Source organism: Bufo gargarizans, chromosome 6 (assembly GCF_014858855.1).
Source record: "Bufo gargarizans isolate SCDJY-AF-19 chromosome 6, ASM1485885v1, whole genome shotgun sequence".
In the NCBI taxonomy this organism is placed as follows: Eukaryota; Metazoa; Chordata; class Amphibia; order Anura; family Bufonidae; genus Bufo; species Bufo gargarizans.
Window position 1 is genome coordinate 53,763,469 of NC_058085.1, and position 25,454 is coordinate 53,788,922.

The 25,454-nt window shown below is 41.9% G+C and overlaps 1 protein-coding gene across 1 annotated transcript in view; it reads right to left on the reverse strand.

Moving 5' to 3' along the window:
- LOC122940043 (cytochrome P450 2A10-like) overlaps positions 1-25,073 on the reverse strand; it is a 76,831-nt gene extending 51,758 nt beyond the window's left edge. Inside the window, exons 1-3 of the mRNA XM_044296343.1 lie at positions 25,041-25,073; positions 14,848-15,018; positions 12,519-12,681 (exon numbers count right to left, since the gene is read on the reverse strand). Of these exons, the coding sequence (XP_044152278.1) occupies positions 12,519-12,681; positions 14,848-15,015 (331 nt within the window). The 5' untranslated portion in view covers positions 15,016-15,018; positions 25,041-25,073. The remainder of the gene's footprint in view (positions 1-12,518; positions 12,682-14,847; positions 15,019-25,040) is intronic.
- Between the last annotated feature and the right edge of the window lie 381 nt (positions 25,074-25,454).

Sequence of the window (25,454 nt, forward strand, 5' to 3'; positions counted from 1 at the left end):
GAGAAACAGAGGCAACAGGGGAGGAAAGAGACACAATAAGCCCCGATGCAAAGAAGGGCAGAGGGAATCATTAGGAATATACAACCTAAGTTCTCATGTTCTATCGTCTGATGAGCGGTCGGTCCTCAATAAGGGTCTCAAGTTTGCCCCCACTTATTGGGGTAACAAGTTTGAGACCTACTTGGACCTACATCGTTTCATCAGAAAATTGAACATTCGTAAATATCTTACAAGTAACCCTATTAAGAATCCCCAAACAGATGGAACAGGGATTTACACAGACCTAAGGAATACATCTACCTTCTACCCAGATAACAAAGAAAATGAATGCATTGAGGCTTTTAAACAAGGGGTTCTGAAGGGACTTGATCAAATAGATACAAGGGGCATGAAATATAATAATTTGAGCAAAAAAGAAAAAAAGAGTCTTTGAAGAGTTTAGAACAAAATAACCAAATAATAATTAAGCCGGCCGATAAAGGGGGAGGGATAGTGGTATTAAATATAGCAGATTACAATACTGAAATGCAATGAATTTTGAGTGATGTTAATACATATAGGAGACTAAAAAAAGATCCGGTCAGTGATTATAAGAAGGAATTAAAAATACTTCTAGATAGAGGGCTAGCTCTAGGTGTCCTTAATCAGAAGGAACATCAATATCTGAATAACTTATATCCTAAAACTCCAACCATTTATTATTTGCCAAAGGTACACAAGGATGCAGAGCGCCCCCCAGGTAGACCGATAGTCTCTGGGATCGACTCAATTACCAGCCGTGTATCTGAATATATAGATATTTTTTTACAACGTTTTGTTACCACCACCCCCTATTATCTGAGAGATACAGGGCATGTTTTGGAACTGTTAAAGGCTTTTGATAAATTCCCAGAAAATACCCTTTTAATGACACTTGATGTCACATCATTATATACTATAATACCCAATAATATTGGTATAGATGCGGTTAGGTTTTATTTGGATAGTGACGAACGAATGAGTGAGGCTCACAAAGCATTTATCCTGGATTGTATACGGTTTTGTTTGGGACACAATTATTTTTGGTACGACGATTATTATTATTTACAAGTTTCTGGTGTGGCGATGGGTGCGAAATTCGCACCTAGTTTTGTGAATCTTTTTATGTCATATTGGGAACATTTTACCATCTCCCCTGCCCTAAGAAGAAACACTGAGGGCGGCAGTCTCCAGTTTTGGAGGAGATATATTGATGACTGCATTGGCATTTGGTATGGCACAGAAGAGGGACTGTTGGATTTCATTTCGCATTTGAATTTAAACGAATGGAATATAAAATTCACGGAAGATATTAGCAAAACCGTTATTCATTTTTTAGACCTTGAAATCAGACTAGAGGAGAATAAAATCGTAACCAAAACCTATTTTAAACCAACTGACCGTAATGGGTACATTGAAAGCAGTAGTTGTCACTATAAGCCTTGGTTATGTAATGTACCGAAAGGCCAACTAAAACGCATTAGAAGAAATTGTACCAATATTAAAGACTATGACAATCAAAGTAATATTATCATAGATCGGTTCATTGAAAAGGGATATAAAAAAGAAATATTATATGAGCAAAGGGAAGAAATAAAATTAGATAATGATGTGTTAATAAATAAAAATAATGATTCAAAGGAACAGAAAGAAATCATGAGGGATAAATATCAATTTGCTTTTTCTACTTCTTATTCTGCTATTTGCCCCCAAATTAGAAAGATCATACATCAGAACTGGAATGTTCTGAAGAATGACCTGTACTATTGGAGATCTTATCCCCAAGAAACCACCATTTATTTATAAAAGAGCCCCCACTGTTAGGAATCGTATTATACATAGTTTTGTGAAGGAGGTTCCCAGTACTATTAAATCCTGCAGTGTGTTCACATGGTGCGGCTTTTGCCCTTGTTGTAAGAACCGCTCTAGGGACGAAAAGAAAAAATCAAAAATAAAAGAGATTGTGTCTACCTCCAATGCAACTGTCTTAAAAATTAAAGGTAACATTTCTTGTGAAACTAAGGGGGTCATCTATATGTTGGAATGCCCTTGCGGGCTCCAATATATAGGTAGGACTTTAAGGAAGCTCAAAGTAAGGGTGGCAGAGCATATTAGAAATATTAAAAAGGGTTTGGAGACGCATAGTGTCTCTGCCCATTTCAAGAGAGTGCATCAGAAAGACCCCAGTGGTTTGAAATTTTGTGGTATTGAATTGGTTAAACAACATTGGCGAGGAGGTAATCCCGCAACACAAATTAATAAAATAGAAGCGAAATGGATTTTTGAGATGGGCACTTTACAACCGCGAGGGTTGAATATTGAGTGGGATATTAAATCAGTCTGTATGGCTTGATCCATATGATATCTATATTTCCGTTTTATATATACATTTTTTATATATTGAATTTTATACCTTGAACATTTTATATGTCTATTTATATTTATATATGATTTTATATTTATATGTGATTGTTATTTGTGATTTTGAATGCACCTTTTATAGTTTGAATAGCCGACATTGTGATTGACATGTGACTGATTACGGAAGTCCGTTTCAGTTCCGGGGTGGGAGAGTACTTTCCACTCGTGGTTTGCAGCGGTCAGTATACCGCAGCCCCTGACGAAGCGAACAGCGAAACCCGGGTCGGGCCTTTATGTGCAAGTTTTAAACTTCCTGATTGTAAGTATAATAAAATCCTTACTATTGAAGATACCGAGGGTACTGCACCATCTGTCTTTATTCCTTTGAAGGTTCGGTGTTTGGATTTAGAGGCTGGATACTCAGCACGAGATCTGTGGATTAGCAGGAGGTGTCTGTGGATGAATTACTGACATTTTCCAGCAGCATTCACCTCTCATTTGGGTCCGGAACTTGGTCATTTATATAAGATCAGATATGCTACTTACGGATCAGTAGCAGGGGAACTGTTTAAACATCTTATGAACATCCTGGTCCAGTGAACTTTCCATCTTCATCAACTGGACAATTTACCGGATTTTTTCCCTATATTTGCAGGAGAGACTCACTGACATTTACTTTGTATTTAGAGCGCGGTTCCCGCATCCTTTAACTTTATATACTTTAGGAGTTTGACCCTACTCCCTTAAGGGCGCCGCTGCTAGTGTCTATTTTCATACCAGATAACACTACATATATTTTCTCTCCAAAAGTATGGTGACTTCCTGCAAGCATGCAGCAATGCCATCCTACATGTATGAGGACTAAAAGTACTGAACGATTATCTAGAAAACCAGAGGATTCTAAATAAGCTACCTGAAGAAGTAGCTTCTAGATGGAATCGCTATGTGACTGAACAGTTAGATCTAGGCAAGAACTTCCCAAGTTTTAAAAAGTTCTCTGAGTTCGTCAATGAGTAAGCACGGATAGCATGTAATCCAGTAACATCATCTTACGTCTTAAAATCCTTAGAAGAAAGGCCTGCAAGAGATCTAAGATGTGCAAGAGCATCTAGCTTTGCAACCAACACAGCAGCTAAAAGGTCCAGATATCTATGAGAGCAAGTTTAAAGCCACTACTGGGATCAGTAGAGAGACAGAACTGACAAATCTTCAGACTACCTTCAAGTGTATGTTCTGCGGAGAGAACCACTCCATACATAAGTGTGCTGGATAACCAACTGTGTTTCGGATGCCAAAGAAAAGGCCATGTTACTAAGGAGTGTAAAAAAAAGGCCACATGCATCGTTTGCAAAGGACGCCATCCTACACCCCTACATGAAAAATGTCCAAAGAAAGATAAATCCTCAATATCTAAAGATACTGAGTAAGGAAAGAAAGTATGGATATTCTCTTGCAGAGTGAGGGAGGGAGAGAGCAATGGCACATCAATGGTTGTACCACTGTGCATTTCAAATCCTAAAAGGAGGAACAAGAAGGTATACGCCTATGCGCTACTGGATGCCCAGATGCAGATCAAGAAATCTGCAAGAAATTACAAGTGGCTACAGAACCAGTGAAGCTCAAACTCACCACAATGACGGGGAGATACACATTAGTGAACAGTCAAAGGGTGAAAGGACTGAGAGTTAGAGGACTTCACTCAAACTGCACATTAGATCTACCTCCAGCTTATACAAAAGAAGATATACCTTTAGATCGAGATCGCATACCTACCTGTGAAACAGCCAATGAATGGGAGCACCTATCTGTCATATCTCATGAAATGTTCCCGCTGAAGGAGTTTGGTGTTGGGCTGTTGATAGGCTATGATTGTCCCGAAGCCTTGGTACCACGAAAGGTAATCACAGGAGGAAAGGGTGAACCCTATGCTGTTCAAACTGATCTAGGATGGGGTGTTGTTGGAGGAAAATAGTAGATCGCAAACTCAAGACAGGTGACAGGATTGTGTCATCGAATATCTGTCCAAGACTTACCAACTGTAAGTCCAGCAAAAGTAATCAAGATCCTTGAATCCGACTTTGCAGACATAAGTTCTAAAGAAAAGAGTGTATCTCAAGAAGACATAAACTTCGTACATACTCTAGAAGAAAGTATTCAGCAGAATCAAGAAGGTCATCTTGAAATGCCCTTACCTTTTAGAGAACGACCTCGTCTGCCAAATAACAGAAATCTTGCCCTAGCAGATCCCAAATTCAAGCAGGATTATTTGAAATATATGGAAGGCATCCTTGAAGAAGGACATGCAGAGAAAGTTAATAACAAACCTAAAGGAGAAGTGTGGTACATCCCACATCAAGGTGTTTACCACTCAAAAAAAAAACCAGATAAGATTAGAGTAGTATTTGATTGCTCAGCAAAGTAAATGGTGTTGCATCTACTAAAAGGACCAGATCTTACAAACGCTCTGCCTGGAGTACTTTGTAGATTCAGAAAGTATCCCATATCGGTCATATGTGACGTTGAAAAGATGTTCCACCAGTTTCATGTGAAAAATGAAGATAGAGACTTCTTGAGGTTTCTATGGTGGGAGGACTAAGATACAGATACAGAGCCAGCAGAATACAGAATGAAAGTATACTTGTTTGGAGCAGCATCATCACCAGGTTGCACCAATTATGGTATGAAGTACCTGGCTAATCAGAATGAAAAGGATTGCCCATCAGCAGCAAATTTTCTGAAGAAAAACTTTTATGTAGATGATGGTCTCATAAGTCTAGAGTCTACAGAATCTGGAATCAAACTAGTGAAAGAAAGCCAAGAGTTATGCGCAAGAGGAAACCTTTGCCTTCACAAATTCAACTCAAACAACAGAGAGGTAGTGGAATCCATCAGTGACTTTGAACGTGCAGCTACAACGAAGAATGTAGATCTTAAAGGGCTTCTGTCACCCCCCAAACACCAATTTTCAGTTTTTGACCTAAATATATTTGCTAATGTAAGCAGATTTCATATATACCTCTCTTACCTCGGGCTGTGCAGTAATTTCAGTAAAAAACATACTTTTGTGATATGTAAATTTCTTCACTACCAGCAAGTTGGGCGGACTTGCTAGTAGCCGCCACATCCTCTGTCTGAAAAAACGCCCCCTCCTCCACTTGATTGACAGGGCCAGTGAGCGCTCTCATCCTCCAGCTGAAGCCCTTTAATTATGATCATCTTCCAGTTCAGAACATACTTGGATTGGGATGGAATGTAGAGAACGACAAGTTCCTCTTTGAAGTATCTATTGAAGAGAAAGTTGCAACTAGACGAACCATTCTTTCCGCAGTGGCTTCTATATTTGATCCATTGGGATTCTTGGCCCCAGTAACCCTCAGAGCAAAAGAAATACTGTAAGAATTATGCAGACAGAAGTTGGGATGGGATGAGCCCATACCTGAAAATTTGAGGCCAAGGTGGGAGAGTTGGATGAGAGACTTGCAAAACTTGAGAGAAGTTCGGATACCCAGATGTTTTGTACCTCATGATTTCGGAAAGTACAAGAAAATAGAACGTCATCATTTTTCAGATACCAGTAGTTATGGTCAGTGCTCCTACATCAGAGTAATAGGAAAATAAAAGATACACTGTGCCATGGTTATGGGGAAGACCAGAGTTGCACCTACCAGTATTCAGACAATGCCAAGACTTGAACTGACAGCAGCCGTAGTTTCATCATCAGTAAGCACGTTTCTGAGAGAAGAATTGGAATTGAAAATATATGAAGAATATTTTTAGACAGACTCACAAGTTGTCCTAGGATACATAAACAACGAAGCTCGAAGATTCCATATCTTTGTCACCAACAGAGTTGAGAAAATTCGGGAATTAACAAATCCGGAACATTGGCATCACATTGACACAAAGCATAACCCAGCAGATCATGCTTCAAGAGGCCTGAATGTAACAGAATTGAAAAATTCTAATTGGTTCACAGGCCCAGAGTTCCTTTGGGAAAAGGAAATCACGTCCAGTAAAGGTTACACAGAATTATCTATGGGTTATCCAGAAGTAAAAGTTGTACAAACATTGAGCACTGCTGCCAAGTGTCAAGATGCCATACTTGAAAGACTAGCCAGTTGTTCAAAATGGAATGCAGTCATAAACGTAGTAGCTGGAATTCAACGTTTGGCAACGGGAATCAGAAAGAAGGAATTGTTGAATGTAGAAGAAAGAATGAAAGCTGAAGAAACAGTCATAAGACTCATTCAACAGAGATTCTACAGTGAAGAGTTGAAGATACTTAGTCAAGAACCTAAAAGGCTTCCAAACAACCACCCGTTGTACAAGCTTAATTGTCACGAGGGTGCCAAGAGCCACGCCTGACTCCGTTGTACCCGGGGTCAGGAGGTCGCAGCGGTTGGCTGCACGCTCTATGTAAGATAGGGATGTTTCCTTATTGTAGCTTTCTGGGTTTGCTTTGCAAACCCTTTTGGCTCACTCAGGGATCCGTAGCTCCTTCTCTCAGCTGTTCCTTGTCCAGCACTCCCAATCCTCCTTATATTCCTCCCTCACACTTCTCTGGTTGCCAGATATAGAGCTTCCTGCCTGGACATCTATTCTGACCCACTGGAGCTGTGTTGCTGCGTTCTCTGGTAGTTGATCCAGAACGCTACCCTCCGGATCCCTGTTGGACCTTTGTGGACAGTTGTTGTCGTCCACCTGGGTGTTTGTGTTTGTCTGTGTTTGTCTGTCCTCTCCCTGGTGTTTCCCTCTTAGTGCAGTGGTGCGGACTAGCGATCCCACCGGCCCGTTCACTATCTAGGGCTCATTTCAGGGAAAGCCAGGGTTTAGGCACGTGATCGCCGCACGGGTGAGGAACCCGTCTAGGGACGTCAGGGCAGTCAGGTGCCAGCCGCAAGGAGAGTTAGGGGTCACCACCTTTCCCTCTCCCTTGGGCAGGACTTTCCCTTTTTCCTCCCTGTGCGTGTTGCCGGTCATTACATTAATCTTGTTCTGCAGGATGGTATACTGAAGGTCGGAGGGAGACTGGAAAATGCATTGTCACCTGGCAGAGTGAAGCATCCAGCAATTCTACCCCAAAACTCTACCTTTACAAGATTGATTATTGATCACTAACACAACATATTCTTGCATCAAGGAAGAAGCTTTACCCAAAGCTGTTTGAGAGATGTGAAAGGAAGCAAAGTTATAGCAAAGTATATAAAGAAATGTGTAGTCTGCAGAAAGGTGCGTAGACCTACCGAAGTACAAAGAATGGCAGCTTTACCGGCAGATTGTGTAAACCCATCACCCCCATTTCTTTATAGCGGAATGGATTGCTTTGGCCTATTCATCACCAAGCAAAACCGCAAGGAGTACAAGAGATATGGACTAATATTTATATGTCTGAGTTCCAGAGCGATTCACCTGGAAATGTTAGAAGATATGTCAACTGACGCATTTATCAATTCTTGAGATGTTTCATAGGCATTAGAGGTACCGTCAGAGAGATTAGATCTGACCAAGGATCTAATTTTTTCGGAGCAAAGAAAGCTCTAAAAGAGATCGATGAAAAAAAAGCAACTGAGTATTTGTTAAAAAAAACAGTGTAATTTTCATATGAATGCTCCACGTGCAAGCCATACAGGAGTTTGGAAAAGACAAATCAGAACTGTGAGAAATGCGTTAAGTTCAGTGTTGAAAAAGAACGCCGGAAGAATAGATGATGCTTCACTTAGGATCCTATTCTATGAAGTAATGTCTATTGTTAACAGATGTCTACTTACAGTTGATAACATCAACAATCCAACCTTTGGATTTGAAGTTTGGACCTTTTAACTCCCAACCATCTACTTCACCTTAAGTCTGATTACATACTATCACCGCCTGGCAAGATCACCAAAGAGGATTTATATGCCAGAAGGAGATGGGAAAGAGTTCAATATCTATCAGAACAGTTTGGAATAGATGAGGAAAGAGTACTTAGCCAATCTTATGCTAAGAAGTAAATGGCAAACACCCAGAAGAAATGTCCAAGTTGGTGACATAGTATTAGTGAAAAAAGAAGATTTACCTAGAAGTCAATGTAAATTGGCCACATTTCTAGAAGTTCAAAAGGATGAAGACAAACTAGTAAGAAGAGTGTTGTTACAAATAGGAAAACGTCTCACTACTCCACTCAAGTTGGAACGTCCTATACAGAAGTTAGTTGTTCTACCTGAGAGTGATAAAAGACACTTGGAAGTTGAGAACCTGATGGAAAATTCCTCAAATTCATGTTCAAGTCCTACCACTAAGAACATAGAATTATAGGTAATTTTCATGGGAGTGTAGCTGGCCAGCTAAGACCTGTCCTAGGTTGCAAGTATAGCTTATATGTATATACAGCTAAACCTGCCAATAGCCTTAATACAGCTCCTATGTTTATGTGTTAAAGACAAAAGCAGAGTTATTTACTGTGACACCATGTTTTGGATGTCATATTACTGTTATATTTTGTGTTTACAGAAGCAGAAAAAGATAATATGCCTTTAAGATTCATTTTGTAATGTAAGGTAAGCAGTGACACAGCAGAAACAACAGAAAGCATTGTGTTAATCTGTTGTTACTTGGCAGAAGTCTAGACCAATCACAGCCAGCTTCTTACAGAGCAAGAGTTTTCACCAATCACAGCCAGCCTCACACACAGCCTGTCTGGAAATTCCCCTAGCTCCTGCTGCTATAAATATTATTCACCAGAGACAGGCGCTGAAGAGACATTCACTCCACTGAGAGCTGAGTTTTATGGGAACAAGAGGCCAATATAGGTATTTAAAACAAGTTATATAATGTTCATATTGTTAGTATTGTGTTTAGAACTGTATACTGAAGTAGATATATATGTGTTTACTTACAGTTCCACCAAATGCAAACTACAAAGTTCACATACAAATTCAAATTCCATATTGCAATCCAAACTACAATTACAACCATACCAGATCATACTCAACCAATCTGCAAATAGGCACTGTTAACTGCATACTTCAAGTGAACTATTAGTAAGACCTCAGATATACCTCTCAGAGAGATCATAAAATGCTTAAATAAATTAAAGTGAGAGTACAGACACTCAAGAGAGAAGTATATCCACCATTTTATGTTAAATGACAAGATTGAACAGTTGAACCACCATCTTATGCATACCGCCATTTTGTGATATCTTTTCAACACGTGTTATGTACGTGGACTATCTGCTGTGGAAGCAGCAGTGTTATATATGAAGAAAAGTTGAAGTTAATAAAGAAGTTATTTGAAGCTTTTGGTGTGCTCTTTAAACCTACTGTTTCCATAGAACAGCGCTAGAGGAATTACAGAGTTATAGACAGTATAGTTAGACTAAAATTCTGAGATACCAAAATTCTTCTAATGCCACAGCGTAAAATGCACTTTATAGTGCTGTGCCTGCCACAGATACTGCACCTTTAAAAGTTGGCTTGTATTGCAAACAGGGGGCACAATGGGCTGTTCAGGTCACTGGTCTTGATCAGGCTGCACAGGTTCCATACTAATGTGGAGTCAGACTATTTGGCATGTCTCGGGAAGTAGAGTGTGTGAAATTATGGAGTACAAGGGACCCATCAAAGGATCGCTTCAATGCACCCCTCTTTGGTATAATTCCAATCTACAGTCTTTAGATGAAATTGCCGAAGATCAGTTTTAGCAATAAAATAATAAAAAAATTAAGTGCTTTGGCATGTCTCGGGGAGTAGAGTCTGTGAAATTATGGAGTACAAGGGACCCATCAGGGGAAAGATAAATAGTGTATTGAACTAGCACTAACATCTGAGGCGTTGGGCCCTGCCTGCAGTCATTAAGAACCCTGTGGAGTGATTGCAGACCACTTCCAACATCTTAAAGGGGTTGTCCTGGAAATAATAATAATGACATCCAGAGGATAGGTCATCATTATCACATCTGTAAGAGGGTAAAATGGCCACCATTGCTTAAATATGGTTTCTAATTCTGTTGATGTGAGTTTTTACTTGTTAGAGTTGTCATTGAGCAGTTTTGCCACAAGAGGCTGCTGTTTCCCCACACAGTTAAGTTTTGCTAAGTATTTGAATATGCATAAAGAGGTGGAGATGATGGTGGAGATGATGACTCATGCTACTGCTGTGAAGAAGCAGGAAATGGTGAGCTGAGCAGACATGTCTGGGCATTGTGTGCCCTCCTCGCGTCAGTGGGACTTGGAGTGGCCAGGGTCACTGTTGGAAGTGACTGATGGCTGTCAGCGATCCAGATGGCATCCAGGAGAGAGAGAGGACTGGTTCCCAGAAGGCTGAAAGAGCCATGCAACGGTCGGGGCTGCCATAAGAGGTGAAGTTACTTAGCTTGGAGAAGAAGCAGTCCGTCATTTTGTGAGCTGTCTGAGAGGACTGTGTGGATCCAGATTCTGTTCCTAGGGAGGAGCATTGGCGTCAGGAAGCTGATCAGAACAGAGGGTCAAAGTTACAGGTCCTGCAGGATCACATGTTGTGGCATGGGCTTGCTGTTCGGTTTGGAGCAACCAGCGGATACAGTATATACTCAGGTCAGTGACTCAGTGGCACGCTATTGACTTGTAGGCCAATTGTCGTGTGTGCCATTGGTCAGGTCTGTTCCCCTGTGGCTCAGTATCAACTTGCAGGATCTGCTGTGTGCGCCGCCATGTTAGGGTTGAACAGTGACTCTGAGCCTGGAGTATAGGGTATCTTGTATACTTCTATATTGCTGTGTTTGTTACTACTGGTATTGCTGTGTTTATTACTACTGTTAGTAAAATTTCAGTTTTTGCACAAATGCTGGTGTCTGTGTCGCTTTTCCTGTCTGTGACTTCGCTGTATCCTGGGGAGCCCTACCTGGTACACGATCTTACACATCAGTGGGGGTACAAGTCCTGGTATCCCCTACGATCAGATATTTCAGGGAGCTGCTGTGCTAACGGAGCCCTAGTGAGAGATTCAGGCTCCCGGCAGCTTTTCAAGGACAGATCCTCTATAATCTCGGACCAGACTGCTGTATCACTGTGATCAGCCAGGGATAATTTTTCACCAGAGAAGGCATTGTGTATACTGAAGGCAGGTCAAAGTCATGTCATCCCTGCTTGAAAGTACAACCAGAGACAGTGTAAAGTCATGGTGGCCATTTGAATACTAAATACCGTGAGTTGCTCTGTGAGTTCTTAAGTAATGTGTGCCAATGCTTCTAACTTCCAAGATGTGTGCCTAATTGAGACTGTAACTGCCAGCTCAGTGCCTTTATATGTAACTATTATGCTGTAGCTGCAGTACAATGCTGTACCTTTAAATAATACTGTGTATAACTTGATTACTATGCTAGCCTTGAGAGGGGAATCAAGATAAGGTAAAGGGCTACACAGTAAAACTGACCCTCTAACTAGGAAATACACTTGCCCACAGAATTTCTCTGTCTGAAACATTTTCTGCATGTTCTTAGAGCAATCGTTCTTGCAGAGAACACAGGTCTCAGTTTCCCTCTGATCTCTTTTATGTGTTTCTGCAGCCTGTTGGCTTACAGCCAGACACAGGAATGCGAGGAGGACGATAATGGCCGAGCTGTTGGGGCACATGTAAGAATTCACAACACTCTCAATCAAGAAACATGACTGATAAATTCAATGAAGAGGGATGGTGGTTTTTAATTGGTAGATTGGTGCATACCCTATAGAGTTTATACTTCTTTCATAGGAACACAGTAAACTTGGATTGTTCTGTTTCTTCATCCTACCTTCCTGTCCAATGGTTGAATTTGATAGATGTAGTGTATGCAAATGGAATTAAATATATAAATGTGTAGTGCACTTTGGATTTGGTGGAAATTATCACCTGAAGATAGATCATAATGGTTAAAAAATGACCAGTAAAACTATGGGATACACTTATTGACTAATTTCCTGAAAATAGATGGAATCTATTAACAAATATCTAAATTGTATGGATGGCTTCAAGCAACCAAGTAGAGTTTTCTGACTAGATCTCTATGCCCTTTACCATAATGTGGCATTATAGTGGTTTGGCACCATTTTCACTTTGTCTATAGGACAACCTCTCATCCAAATAGAACATATGCCATTTTATACCAGAATTGTTTCCTGAAACTTCCACTTTCATAGCTCTCACCGTATCTTTCTGCCAACCTGGCTGTTATTGGCAAAGGTCCACGATCACTGAATCTATGGGAATAATTTATGAGGGCATCTTTAACCACTGAATATCCACAGAGTACAACCACAGGTGTATTGCCGAGCCAAACAGTGAAGACTGGACCATATTGCTTGCAGAGCTGGAAGAGAAAAGCAATATGTAAGGTTGCATCGGATGTCAAAAAGGCAGACAACACAATATATGCAACATGTAACACAATACATGCAAAGCAAAACTAAGGCTACTTTCACACTTGCGGCAGAGTGATCTGGCAAGCAGTTCAGTCACCGGAACTGCCTGCCGGATCCGGCAAAACGTATGCCAACTGATGGCATTTGTAAGACTGATCAGGATCCTGATCAGTCTGAAAAATGCCTGATCAGTCAGAAAAATGCATTGAAATGCCGGATATGTCTTTCTGGTGTCATCCGGAAAAACAGATACGGCATTTATTTTTTTCACCTTTTTTTCAGTCTGTACGTGGATCCGGCATTTTGGTATGCACAGACTAGAAGGACGGATCCGGCATTCCGGTATTTTGAATTCCGGATCTGACACTATGGAAAAAATGCCGGCTCCGGCATTCAGGCAACTCTTCCGTTTTTTTGGCCGGAGATAAAACCGTAGCATGCTGCGGTTTTATCTTTTTCCTGATCAGTCAAAAAGACTGAACTGAAGACATCCTGATGCATCCTGTATGGAATGCTCTCCATTCAGAATGCATGGAGGATGGAACTCTATGCTGGAAAAGAAAAAACGCAAGTGTGAAAGTACCCTAAGCTACTCCCTGTAAGTGAAACCACACCCCTTTATGATACACCATCCAAAATTAGGTACTACTTTCGCGCAATATGTCAGTCACAGTCACCAACCTAATATACTGTAGCCGCAGAAGATACGTTTTGTTGTAAATAGCATTGAGGGTGTTACAGATCAGTGAATGTGAATTGCATTGTGCCAACTAATTGTATTGGTTTTGGATTAAGCCTTAAGTGTGTTATTATGGCGCTCCCCTGGTATTTACTCTTTAATCCCTATACAGGGATCTGGACTTTTATGCAGGTTCGCAACCAGAGCGCTACCTCCTGGGATAGTCCCAGTAGAGTTTGCAGCTGATTGACTGAGATCAGGAAAACTACTGCAAGCATCAAGGGCTCTAGGTTCAGAAAACACTCAAAAAAACTTACCAAAAACCACAGGTACAGTCACATACGGATTATGGGGGTTTTGGCAAACCTTGAACTGAAAGCTGAACTGTGAGGCCAGGAGTGCACAGGTGGGAAGCGAACACAGACTGGATAATGCAGGTAAGATGCAAGAGAAATCGCTGAAGCACCTTTTTTGGTCACAGAGAACCTTAGGCTCAGGCACCCTCTGCCTAGAGAGGATGTCCTACATACTCAGGGGCACTCATCCATTGGCTGGGGAAGGATTTGTGCTCTGGTCCTTTAAGAAGTCACAGATGAGCATGCCTGCAGGAATAGAGACTGGTGCAATGGAGACACCAGCTTGCAGAGGATGCTGGGCAGCATAGTAAGTAGGAGGGTAGTGGCAGGCATGGACAATTGACCTAACAGTGGACAACTAGTGAGATAAATTTGAGTTGTTAAAGATGCCGCATATCCCTATCTGCACTGCACTTGCATCATCAGAACACAGATACAGTTGAACACAATGGAAAAACTGTGAGCTGCTTCATTTGTGAACAGTTAAATCCTTTTTGCTCCAGTTTCACCTGTGTATTCCTGATTTCTTCCACCATCACAATTCGGACCTAGACATGGCCAAATGACCCCTTTTAGCATGGACTGACCCCTAAGAATACTATACCTGCTCATAGCTTGTCTCTGGTATTAAAGGGAAAGGGGGCTGAGATACTATACCGCACAGTAGTGCCTTCCGATTTATACGATTGGAAGAGTGTAGCCAAGACCATGGTCACTTATATTTTTTGCATTGCCTAATTAGTGTAGACAGTACTCATCAGTACTAATGTAAAGGCTCCCTAGTGAATGATTACAATGTTAGCCTCTAAAGTTCACTTTATTAGGCAAATAAAGGTTACAATTGTCCCAAGTGCCCCCAACCATATAGCGGCATACATCACCTTATCTTCAGTTATATGCAGAGTATTTTGTTGTGATGGTGACAGATTTGAGGCTCTGTGCATGGTATGGCTCAGGGCCACCACAGAACTTAATAATACCCTCCATACAAAATTACATCTACTTGTTTTATATTCTACCAAGATGAGAATATACAACAACCCACCTATAAAAATATAATAAAATGCAAGTCGGGTTACCTCGAGGTAAGACTCATAAAGTAAAAAACTTCCTTGAAACAGGTTCCCCACAAATGGCAGAGGGATCGGTCCAGGAGGCAAAGAGAGACGTCTTCTGTGCATCCTCCATGTAAAAATTAGAAGAAAGATGAGAACGAAGAGACACAGATACAATGCGGGTGCCTCCATGTTCTGTAACACAATGTACAGAAATAATGTTTTTTTACTAAGTTCTTGGAGTCTAACAATTATTAACGTCCTATAAAAGTTGCTCAGTTGTTAAATTTTAACTAATGAAAAAAAAGACCATTTACATAACTTTTGGCCTAAGTTATCAGCTTGACCTGCCATGAGACATTTCAATGATACAAGTGTGATGCTTCCCCATGTTTGCAGTGGTGATCAGGGTAGACAGCTGTGAGCCAAACAAGTTTTATATGTATGGTCAAACACATCCACGTCTTCAATGGCACATTTGGCCTAGGGGTTTATCATGGATTTTACATGTCAAAGGGATCTGCTGCAAGCCCCAGAGAAGCAAGATGGAGGGTGGAAGTGATAGTGGCTCTGGCTGGAACAATGCTCCCTAGGTCCAGGGCAGTGATAGGAGGGTGCCCCTTTTCTTCCTTTAGGGCACATCCTGTCATTGGGGCTCCTGCCTGATGGCAGTTGGGGTGCCCTTGGTGTTATAAGTATTGTATAGCAGGAGATGTAGGTGCTGTGGTCGGTGAATGGTGCTGGAGTCAGTAACTGGGACAGTTTTAGAACGTAGACAAGTCTCACTTTACTGAAGTGAAGAATGACAGCTGTAATATATCCAATGGTATCAAACTCAGTTCCAAACAATTCACAGTGAAAATCTTCCTAGATAGAGACGTATGGGCTATAAGCAAGAATAGAGGTTGCAGTATTTCGATCTCTATCTCCAAAATTTCTCTGGGAATCTTAGGCTGACAATAAGGTTCTTGTCTTTAATTCCCACTTGAGGGGTACAGATTTAGGATGGGGCTAACTTCACCAACTGAGTTAGGGGCCGACTTAAGTCCATCTCTTAGCTTCCTACAGATGCAGACTCCAGAATGTTAACCCTGTCATATCCATTCAAAGCTATGTGGGTTGTACAATGCATTAAATAACAATACAACAATTTGCCAGACCACCAGATTAAATATCTTGGAGTATTCCTAACTAAAGATCCTACCAAATTATTCTCTGCTATGTACCCTTGATTTGCAAAGTACAGACCCATCTGGAATCACTCAAATTACCCTGTGTTTCTTGGATAGGCAGAAAAAAGGACCTAAAGACCTATATTCTTCCCCAGCTTCTATACGTCCTTCAAACAGTTCAGATTTTCTTCCTAAAGCATTCTTTGACACCTTTCGCTGTTTGCTCACTAGGTTTCTTTGGAAGAATAGGCCTTCTACACCTTTCACATAGACAATTGATTTTAAAACCCTACCTTGGGGGCATGGCCTTTCCTGACCTTCTGTTGTACTACAGGGCAAACCCCCTGAGTAAATGGGGGACTCCAACTGGTATAGGTACTTCTTCCCCATACAGTGAAGCTTAACGCGGCTCTCTCATATGTGAGCAAATAACTTTGCTTTGGTGCCTGCGCTCCTTCCCTCCAACAATGCCTAAATTATGCTCAACTGTTAGAAGAACCATAACAGTCTTTCATTTTTTTTTACCTCTTTTCCAAACCGCGTACCTTCTCTGGTAGCACACGTAAACTTCTATATCCAGTAAACAGTGGCAACCCATTACCATCATTTTAGGATAAATTACCCAATCATACGATAGCTGAAGTTTTTAGCAACAACAGATCCTGGACCTTTGCACATTATTAGATGAAAAGGAGTACAACAGACTTTGTTTCCTACACATCTCACATTTCCGCCACGTATGCAAAGAATTTCTAACTATACATTTGACTGCCATGGAGTCATCATGGCTTGAACAATACCCCTTACTGCCGCACCTTCCGAAAGGTCTCCTCTCATAAATTTACGGAGGCTAACCCTAAGTTCAGACCTGAGCGTTTTACAGCGCGTTCCTACGCGCTGTAAAACGCTCAACACAGAGAAACCAATGATTCCCTATGGGAATGGTTCTCACCTGGGCGTTTTACAGCACGTACGATCGCGCTGTAAAACGCCCGACGCTCAAACAAGTACAGGAGCTTTTTTTGGCGCGTTTGACGCGCGTTTGGTCCATAGACTCACCCAAACGCGCGTTCACTATAAAAAAAACGTGCATAAAAACGCGCGACAAAAACGCGCATAGAAACGCCTAGGTGTGAAACCAGGGTTAGAGTCTTACAAAGCACCAGCCAAACCTAGTTTTCTTTTAGGTTGGGAAAGGGAACTTGATTCTATTTTTACTAAAGAGACAATGATGGTCTTAAATCATTATTCACTTGTTTTTTCTGGCAAATACAGGAAAACTCTTATAAGATGCTAACTAGGTGGTGCAGGAACCCAGAGTTCCTTCATAAGATCTTCCTAAATGTTCCGAATGTTTGTTGGAGATGCAGTATGTCTCCAGGATCTTTTTCCCTTATCTGGTGGTTGTGTCCACTTATTCAGCCTTATTGGAAGCAGATTGAATTCATATGTACGGAAATCACTGGTCGTCGGGTCTTATTAACCTCTACATTTACCTTACTTTAGCTACTCTCTGGTAACTGTCATCCTAAGACAGTGATGGCTAACCTCCGGCACTCCAGCTATGGTGAAACTACGACTCCCAGCATGCTCCATTCATTTTTATAGATTTCTGAGAACAGCCAAGCAAGTGTACATCTTGGGAGTTGTAGTTTTACCACAACTGGAGGACTCATTCACATGACTGTATGAATGAGTCCGCATTCTTTCCGCAATTTTGCAGAATGCGTGGGGACCCATTTATTTAAAAAACGTGGGGCGTGGCTGGGCTCCAGAACGGTTAGTACAGCCCCTTGGGCTCCTTACCAGGTTCATGTATCTATATATGAAACCATTTTTTCCCCTAAATAAAACCACACAGAGATATGGGACAAGTATATTGTGGACATGCTAGCGGCGATCTAGCCGTGCATGTCCGCATCTCTATAGGGTAAAAAGAGGTGACAGAATCCCTTTAAGAACTGAGACTTTAGCCAATGTATTCCAGTCAGGAACACATTGGAGCCCTTTTGCACCAACGTCAAGGTATCTCAGCGTGGCATGGGTTCCTACCACTAAGCTACCTATGGAGTGTGAACAAAGGTCTGAGAGGTGCTAAGATACAACTTACAGCCAAGCTCCCACATATCTCCATAGTGAGATGATAAGGCTGTAAGCCCCACCTATAGCAGCATATGTGACACAGGCTACCAGGTGCAACAGAATGCTACCAGCAGTACACAATGGCACATTCTAAACATATCAAGAAAAATAACTGAAATAAAGTGGCCATGGGAGAAAATGCTCAAAAACCCCAAACACTGGTAGTGTGTTTATAACGGGGGGAGCAATTCCTCCACATGTGATCCGTTGCTAATGGCAATCCCCAGCAAAAATGCATACAATGGAGGATGACGGCAGCAGACCGCATGCACCACATACATTGGCTAAAGTCTCAGTTCTTAACATCAGCTTGAGGGATTAGCCAGTGTTGTCAGTTGCATATCATTGTGGTGCACCTTTCACAGTGATTTATGTATTTTTATATTTGCGTCCACACATTATCCCATCTTGTGTAGGATGCCTTTGTGGTGCATGTGGTCCGCTGCGAACATCCTCTATTGTATGCATTTTTGCTTGAGATTGCCGTTAGCAAAGGATCACATGCAGAGGAATTGCTCCCCCAGTTATAAACATGTAACAGTGTTTGGGGGTTTTGAGCGTTTCCCCCCATGGCCACTTTATTTCAGTTATTTTTTTAAAATATGTTTAGAATGTGCCATTGCGTACTGCTGGTAGCATTCTGTTGCACCTGGTGCCTGTGTCACATGGCCTATTATAGCTGGGGCTTACAGCCTTATCTCTCCCACTGCCTGAGTGATATCACTATGGAGGTATGTGGGAGCTTGGCTGTAAGTTGTATTATAGCACCTCTCAGACCGTTGTTCACACTCTGTAGGTAGCTTAGTGGTAGGAACCCATGCCATGCTGAGATACCTTGACGGTTGTGCAAAAGGGCTTCCTGACTAATGCATTGGCTAAAGTCTCAGTTCTTAACATCAGCTTGAGGGATTAGCCAGTGTTGTCAGTTGCATATCATTGTGGTGCACCTTTCGCAGTGATTTATGTATTTATATTTGCGTCCACACATTATCCCATCTTTAGTAGGATGCCATTGTAACATAGTACATAAGGCCGAAAGAAGACATTTGTCCATCCAGTTCGGCCTGTCATCCTGCAAGTTGATCCAGAGGAAGGCAAAATAAAACCTGTGAGGTAGAAGCCAATTTTCCTCACTTTAGGGGAATAAAAAAATTCCTTCCCAACTCCAATCAGGCAATCAGAATAAATCCCTGGATCAACGATCACTCTCTAGTAGCTATAGCCTGTAATATTATTACGCTCCAGAAATACATCCAGGTCCCTCTTGAATTCCTTTATTGTACTCACCATCACCACCTCCTCAGGCAGAGAGTTCCAGAGACTCACTGCTCTTACCATAAAGAATCCTCTTCTATGTTTGTGTACAAACCTTCTTTCCTCCAGATGCAGAGGATGTCCCCTCGTCACAGTCACCGTCCTGGGAATGAATAGATGATGGGAGAGATCTCTGTACTGACCCCTGATATATTTATACATATTAATTAGATCTCCTCTCAGTCGGCTTTTTTCTAAAGTGAATAACCCTAATTTAGATAATCTTTCAGGGTACTGTAGTTGCCCCATTCCAGTTATTACTTTAGTTGCCCTCCTCTGGACCCTCTCCAGCTCTGCTATGTCTGCTTTGTTCACTGGAGCCCAGAACTGTACACAGTACTCCATGCATGGTCTGACTAATGATTTGTAAAGTGGTAGGACTATGTTCTCATCACGGGCATCTATGCCCCTTTTGATGCAACCCATTATCTTATTGGCCTTGGCAGCAGCTGCCTGACACTGTTTTTTGCAGCTTAGTTTGCTGTTTATTAAAATTCCTAGATCTTTTTCCATGTCAGTGTTACCGAGTGTTTTACCATTTAATAAGTACGGGTGACTTGCATTATTCCTTCCCATGTGCAAAACTTTACATTTGTCAGTGTTAAACCTCATCTGCCACTTATCTGCCCAAGCTTCCAATCTATCCAGATCGCTCTGTAGTAGTATACTGTCCTCTTCAGTGTTAATTACTTTACACAGTTTAGTGTCATCTGCAAAAATTGATATTTTACTATGCAAGCCTTCTACAAGATCATTAATAAATATATTGAAGAGAATAGTGCCCAATACTGACCCTTGAGGTACCCCACTAGTGACAGTGACCCAATCTGAGTATGTACCATTAATAACCACCCTCTGTTTTCTATCACTGAGCCGGTTACTTACCCACATACAGACGTTTTCTCCCAGTCCGAGCATTCTCATTTTATATACTAACCTTTTATGTGGTACAGTGTCAAATGCTTTGGAGAAGTCCAGATACACGACATCCATTGATTCGCCGCTGTCAAGTTTACAACTTACCTCCTCAAACTGATTAAATTTGTTTGACATGATCGATCCCTCACAAAGCCATTCTGATATGGCGTTATTTGCTTATTTCCGTTAAGATGCTCTAACATAGCATCCCTCAGAAAACCCACAACAGTTTACCCACAACAGATATTAAACTTACCAGCCTATAGTTTCCAGGCTCTGTTTTTGGACCCTTTTTGAATATTGGCACCACATTTGCCATGTGCCAATCCTGTGGGACATTCCCTGTCAATATAGAATCTGCAAATATCAGAAATAAGGGTCTGGCTATGACATTACTTAATTCCCTTAGGATACGGGGGTGTATGCCATCCGGTCCTGGCGATTTGTCTATTTTAATCTTTTTAAGTCGCTGCTGCACTTAATGGGGAATTTATTTCGACATTGGGTATGTCATCTGACAGTTTATTTTCCTCAGTGAATACATTGGAGAAAAAAATATTTAACAGCTTTGCTTTCTCCTTGTCGCTCTCTGTGACTCCCCCCTCATTACTCTTTAACGGGCCGACACCTTCAGATTTATACTTAACATTTATATAATTGAAGAACATTTTAGGGTTAGTTTTACTCTCTTTGGCAATTAATCTCTCGGTCTCTAGTTTGGCCGCTTTTATTTGTTTTTTACATGTTCTATTTTTTTTCTTATAGTTTTTCAGTGCTCCCGTGCTACCTTCCTATTTTAGTGTTTTATATGCTTTCTTTTTGTCATTTATTGCTTTCTTTACAGTTCTGTTTATCCACATTGGTTTCTTTTTGTTCCTTAACCTTTTATTCCCATACGGTATGTACCCCTCACAATGAGATTTTAGGATGCTTTTAAAGATATCCCATTTTGTGGCTCTATTTTTATTTGCGAGGACTTTATCCCATTTAGTTAGGCCTATGGCCTCTCTTAGTTGGCTAAATTTAGCTTTTTTGAAGTTTGGTATTTTTGTTCCTCCCTGTAGAAACGTTCTTTTGAATGATAATTGGAAGGTTATTACTTTGTGGCCACTATTTCCCAGGTGTCCCCCAACCTGCACGTCTGTTGTTCTCTCAGGCCTATTGGTTAATACTAAGTCCAGTATGGCCGTCCCTCTAGTCGGGTCCTGAACCAGTTGGGAGAGGTAATTGTCTTTGGTTATTGCCAAGAACCTGTTTCCTTTGTGAGATATGCAAGTTTCAGTTTCCCAGTCTATATCTGGGTAGTTGAAGTCCCCCATAATAACCACCTCATTATGATTTGCTGCCTCGTCTATCTTGTTTAGTAGTAGATTTTCTGTGGACTCTGGTATATTAGGTGGTTTATAGTAAACTCCTATTAGTAATTTATTATTGTTTTTAGCGCCACAGTGACTCCACATGTTCATGTCCCTCACTTATATCTTCCCGGAGTGTGGGCTTTAGACAGGACTCTACATAAAGGCAGACCCCTCCCCCTCTCCGGTTTTGACGATCCTTTCTAAACAGGCTGTAACCCTGTACATTAACTGCCCAGTCATAGCTATTATCCAGCCATGTCTCAGTTATTCCCACTATGTCATAGTCCTCGCACTCGCCCTGAGAAATTTTACCTAGAAACTGCACTGCTCCTCACACATCACTAATTCCAGTTTTATTAGTCAGGCTTCTGGCATTAGTAAACATACATTTGAGAGGTTTATGTATATTTTTTTACTCTACACCTTTCCTTCTGAACTGTTCTAGTCCCTCCTTCTGTTCCTCCCCCAGTCTCACTACCTTGCCCCCAGTCTCTATCTGCACTATCTTCCCATTTTATAACATGATTACCCTGCCCCCCTAGTTTAAACACTACTCCAACCTTCTAGTCATCTTCTTCCCCAACACAGCTGTCCCTTCCCCATGGAGGTGCAGCCTGTCCCTACGATAGAGCCTGTAGCCGATAGAGAAGTCAGCCCAGTTCTCCAGGAACCCAAACCCCTCCTTCCTACACCAGTTCTTGAGCCACTTGTTAATTTCCCTAATCTCCCGCTGCCTCTCTTGTGTGGCCCGTGGTACAGGTAGTGTTTCGGAAAATACTACCTTTGAGGTCCTTGCCCTCAGCTTTTGACCTAAATCCCTGAAATCATTTTTAAGGACTCTCCACCTACCCCTAACTTTGTCATTGGTTCCGATATGGACCATGACTGCTGGATCTTCTCCAGCCCCTCCCAGTAATCTGTCAACCCGATCCGTGATGTGTCGAACTCTAGCGCCAGGAAGACAGCACACTGTTCGGCGATCACGGTATTTGTGACAGATTTCCCTAATAATTGAGTCTCCCACTACCAGCACCTATTGTAGTGTAGAAGCAGCACCGTGCGGTCTCAGGATAATGCGTTTGTCAATGCAGCAGCCTAGCCGTAGGCCCTTGATCCATCAGGCCTTGAAGTACATATATGGAAAAGAAGATGGCTTCGGCAGCATGTCGCAGTATCAAAAAATTCTTTTATTCGTACCTCCAGACACAATTGGCAACGTTTCGACTGTTCACCAGTCTTTATCAAGCCTAATGACAACAATGCTGGTAGGCATATATATACCCCCCCAGTTAAAATACACACCCCACATTACATCATCATAGCCAATCAATATATAATGGAGTACATCTGTTTAAGTTGCTACTTACTACTATTGACATGTCCGCCATATTCGTAATGTGCGCCTCGGCGTACCATCATCTCTAATGCGCAATCGCGTCTCACCATACTAGCATACCAGAAGTATCACCCGTCGCCATGACGCCGGGCGGCGCCCACGTCTCCAACCAATGGGCTGCTGAAAGCAATCATTGACGTCATGGCCTGTGCGAATATCACGTGACACCCAGTACGGTGCGCACAACCGTGCGTCAATCTCGTGGGTCACATGAGAGGCACAGCCAATGGAGACATAGCGCAGATATCGGCGCCATGGCAACGGTGACGCCACGGTCAGCGCTACTTGCTATGGAAGAATGTGCATAATCCGTGTAGAAAAATGGGCAGATCGACATTGTATAAGGTCACAAACCACAATAATGATCGCCCTATTGTCAAAGGACAATCGGGGTATGCACATTCGCATATATAAAGAGATGGAAACAATACATGTCGTAGTGCATAGCAATCATATAGAATCATCATATACATAATGTATCCCCCATATACATCACACGTCAAACACTATCAAAGGCATTTTGACATATCAATTTAGGAACCATTTCAACAGGGATGTGTAACACATTAAAAACATGATGTCCCTATACTTGAGAGGACAATACAGTGACCAATATCAATCGATGGATGCGACATTGAACTCTAAATTTAAACCAAAAGGTTGAAGGGATCTAAGGGTATGGATCCACTTGAGTTCCTTTTTCCTAAGTATTCCCTTCCTGTCCCCACCCCTTCTCAGATACCCTACGCTATCGATTACTCGAAATCTTAGTTGATTGATGGAATGTTTACAGTCAATGAAGTGTTTTGCAACCGGTTTGTCAAGTGCTCCTGTTCTTATTGTGCTTTTGTGTTTGTTGATTCTTTCCCTCAGTTCCATCGTGGTCTCTCCCACATAGATCAAGCTACATGGACACTGTATCATGTAAACCACGTCTGTGGATTTGCATGTATAGTGTCCCTTGATCTTGAACCGTTTACCACTGTATGGATGAGTAAAAACGTCACCTTTCATGATGCAACTGCAGTTGCAGCAGGAAAGGCAAGGGAAATTACCATTCTTAAGTGGTGCTAGCCTTTTCTGTCTGTCAATATCCTTACCCCCTATATCCGCTTTTACCAATCTATCACGTAGATTGGGGCTACGTTTGTATGCCATCATTGGGGGGACAGAGAACTCCGTGACTGCAGGTAATCCTTTCTGTAGGATCTGCCAATCCTGTCGTAGGATGGTGGCTATGTTGCCACTGTCACCCCCAAAAATGGATACAAACGGAATTACCAGCACCTGTCTGGCCTGCCCTGCTCTCCTGGTCCCCTGCTTACCGGAGCTGGCATTCCCCTGACTGGCAGAGGAAGTGTCCTGCTGCGGCAGTTTCATCCCTGGACTGACATCCCCCTCATCTGCCAAACGTGCAAGCTTGTTGGGGTGTGTCAGATCAGAGCTAGCCTCCCTGGCACTCTTCCCTCTACCCCGCTTTCTCACTGTTACCCAGCTAGCTACCTCACTTTCCTCAGCCTCCTCTGCCACCCTCCCCCTCATCTACCCCAAAGAGTGCTTGCTCGGTGAGAAGCAAACTCTTTTGCAAATTGTCAATGCCTCTCAGTGTTGCAACTTGCCCATTTAGAGACTCGATTAGCGATTCCAAACGGGTAATTTGCTCGCATCTTGAACAAAGATATGCACCCTTGAACTCCTGCTCCAGGACTGCATACATCATGCAAGATGTGCACTGGGCTGCGTTGTCAATTGTGCAAAACATACTAAATGGGGATTACACCAGCAAAGTAAAAAATACAATATAATGTAGTACTAAGAAACTGGCTAATTACAGTCCCCCACTGAAGTCCCTGAATCTAAAGTCACACACTTACGCAACAACAGACTTAATCAACCACACGTCCCGTTCAAACTCACGTTATATATCTCCTTATATAAATAAATATAGATGCAGCTCACTACACCAGCCTGGTTTGTCTCCCCTCTGGATTCAAAGAGGCTGTGCTGCTCACACTGCTGAGTTTTTATAGTCTCCTAATTAGACAACCACACCTGAATTAGACAGCTACACCCGAATTACTCACCTGTGCAACCCCTGGAGAAGGAGAAAAAAAAAATAAGTGTTATCACAGCATACAATACAGTCAAATACAGCCACTCAATATCCACAAATAATTTAGCTCTCAGATACTCCCTCACTTAATCTTAAATCACACACTTACGCAATCGCACACTTACGCAACCACACACTTAATCAACCACGCGTCGCGGTCAAACTCGCGTTATATATCTCCTTATATAAATAAATATAGATGCAGCTCACTACACCAG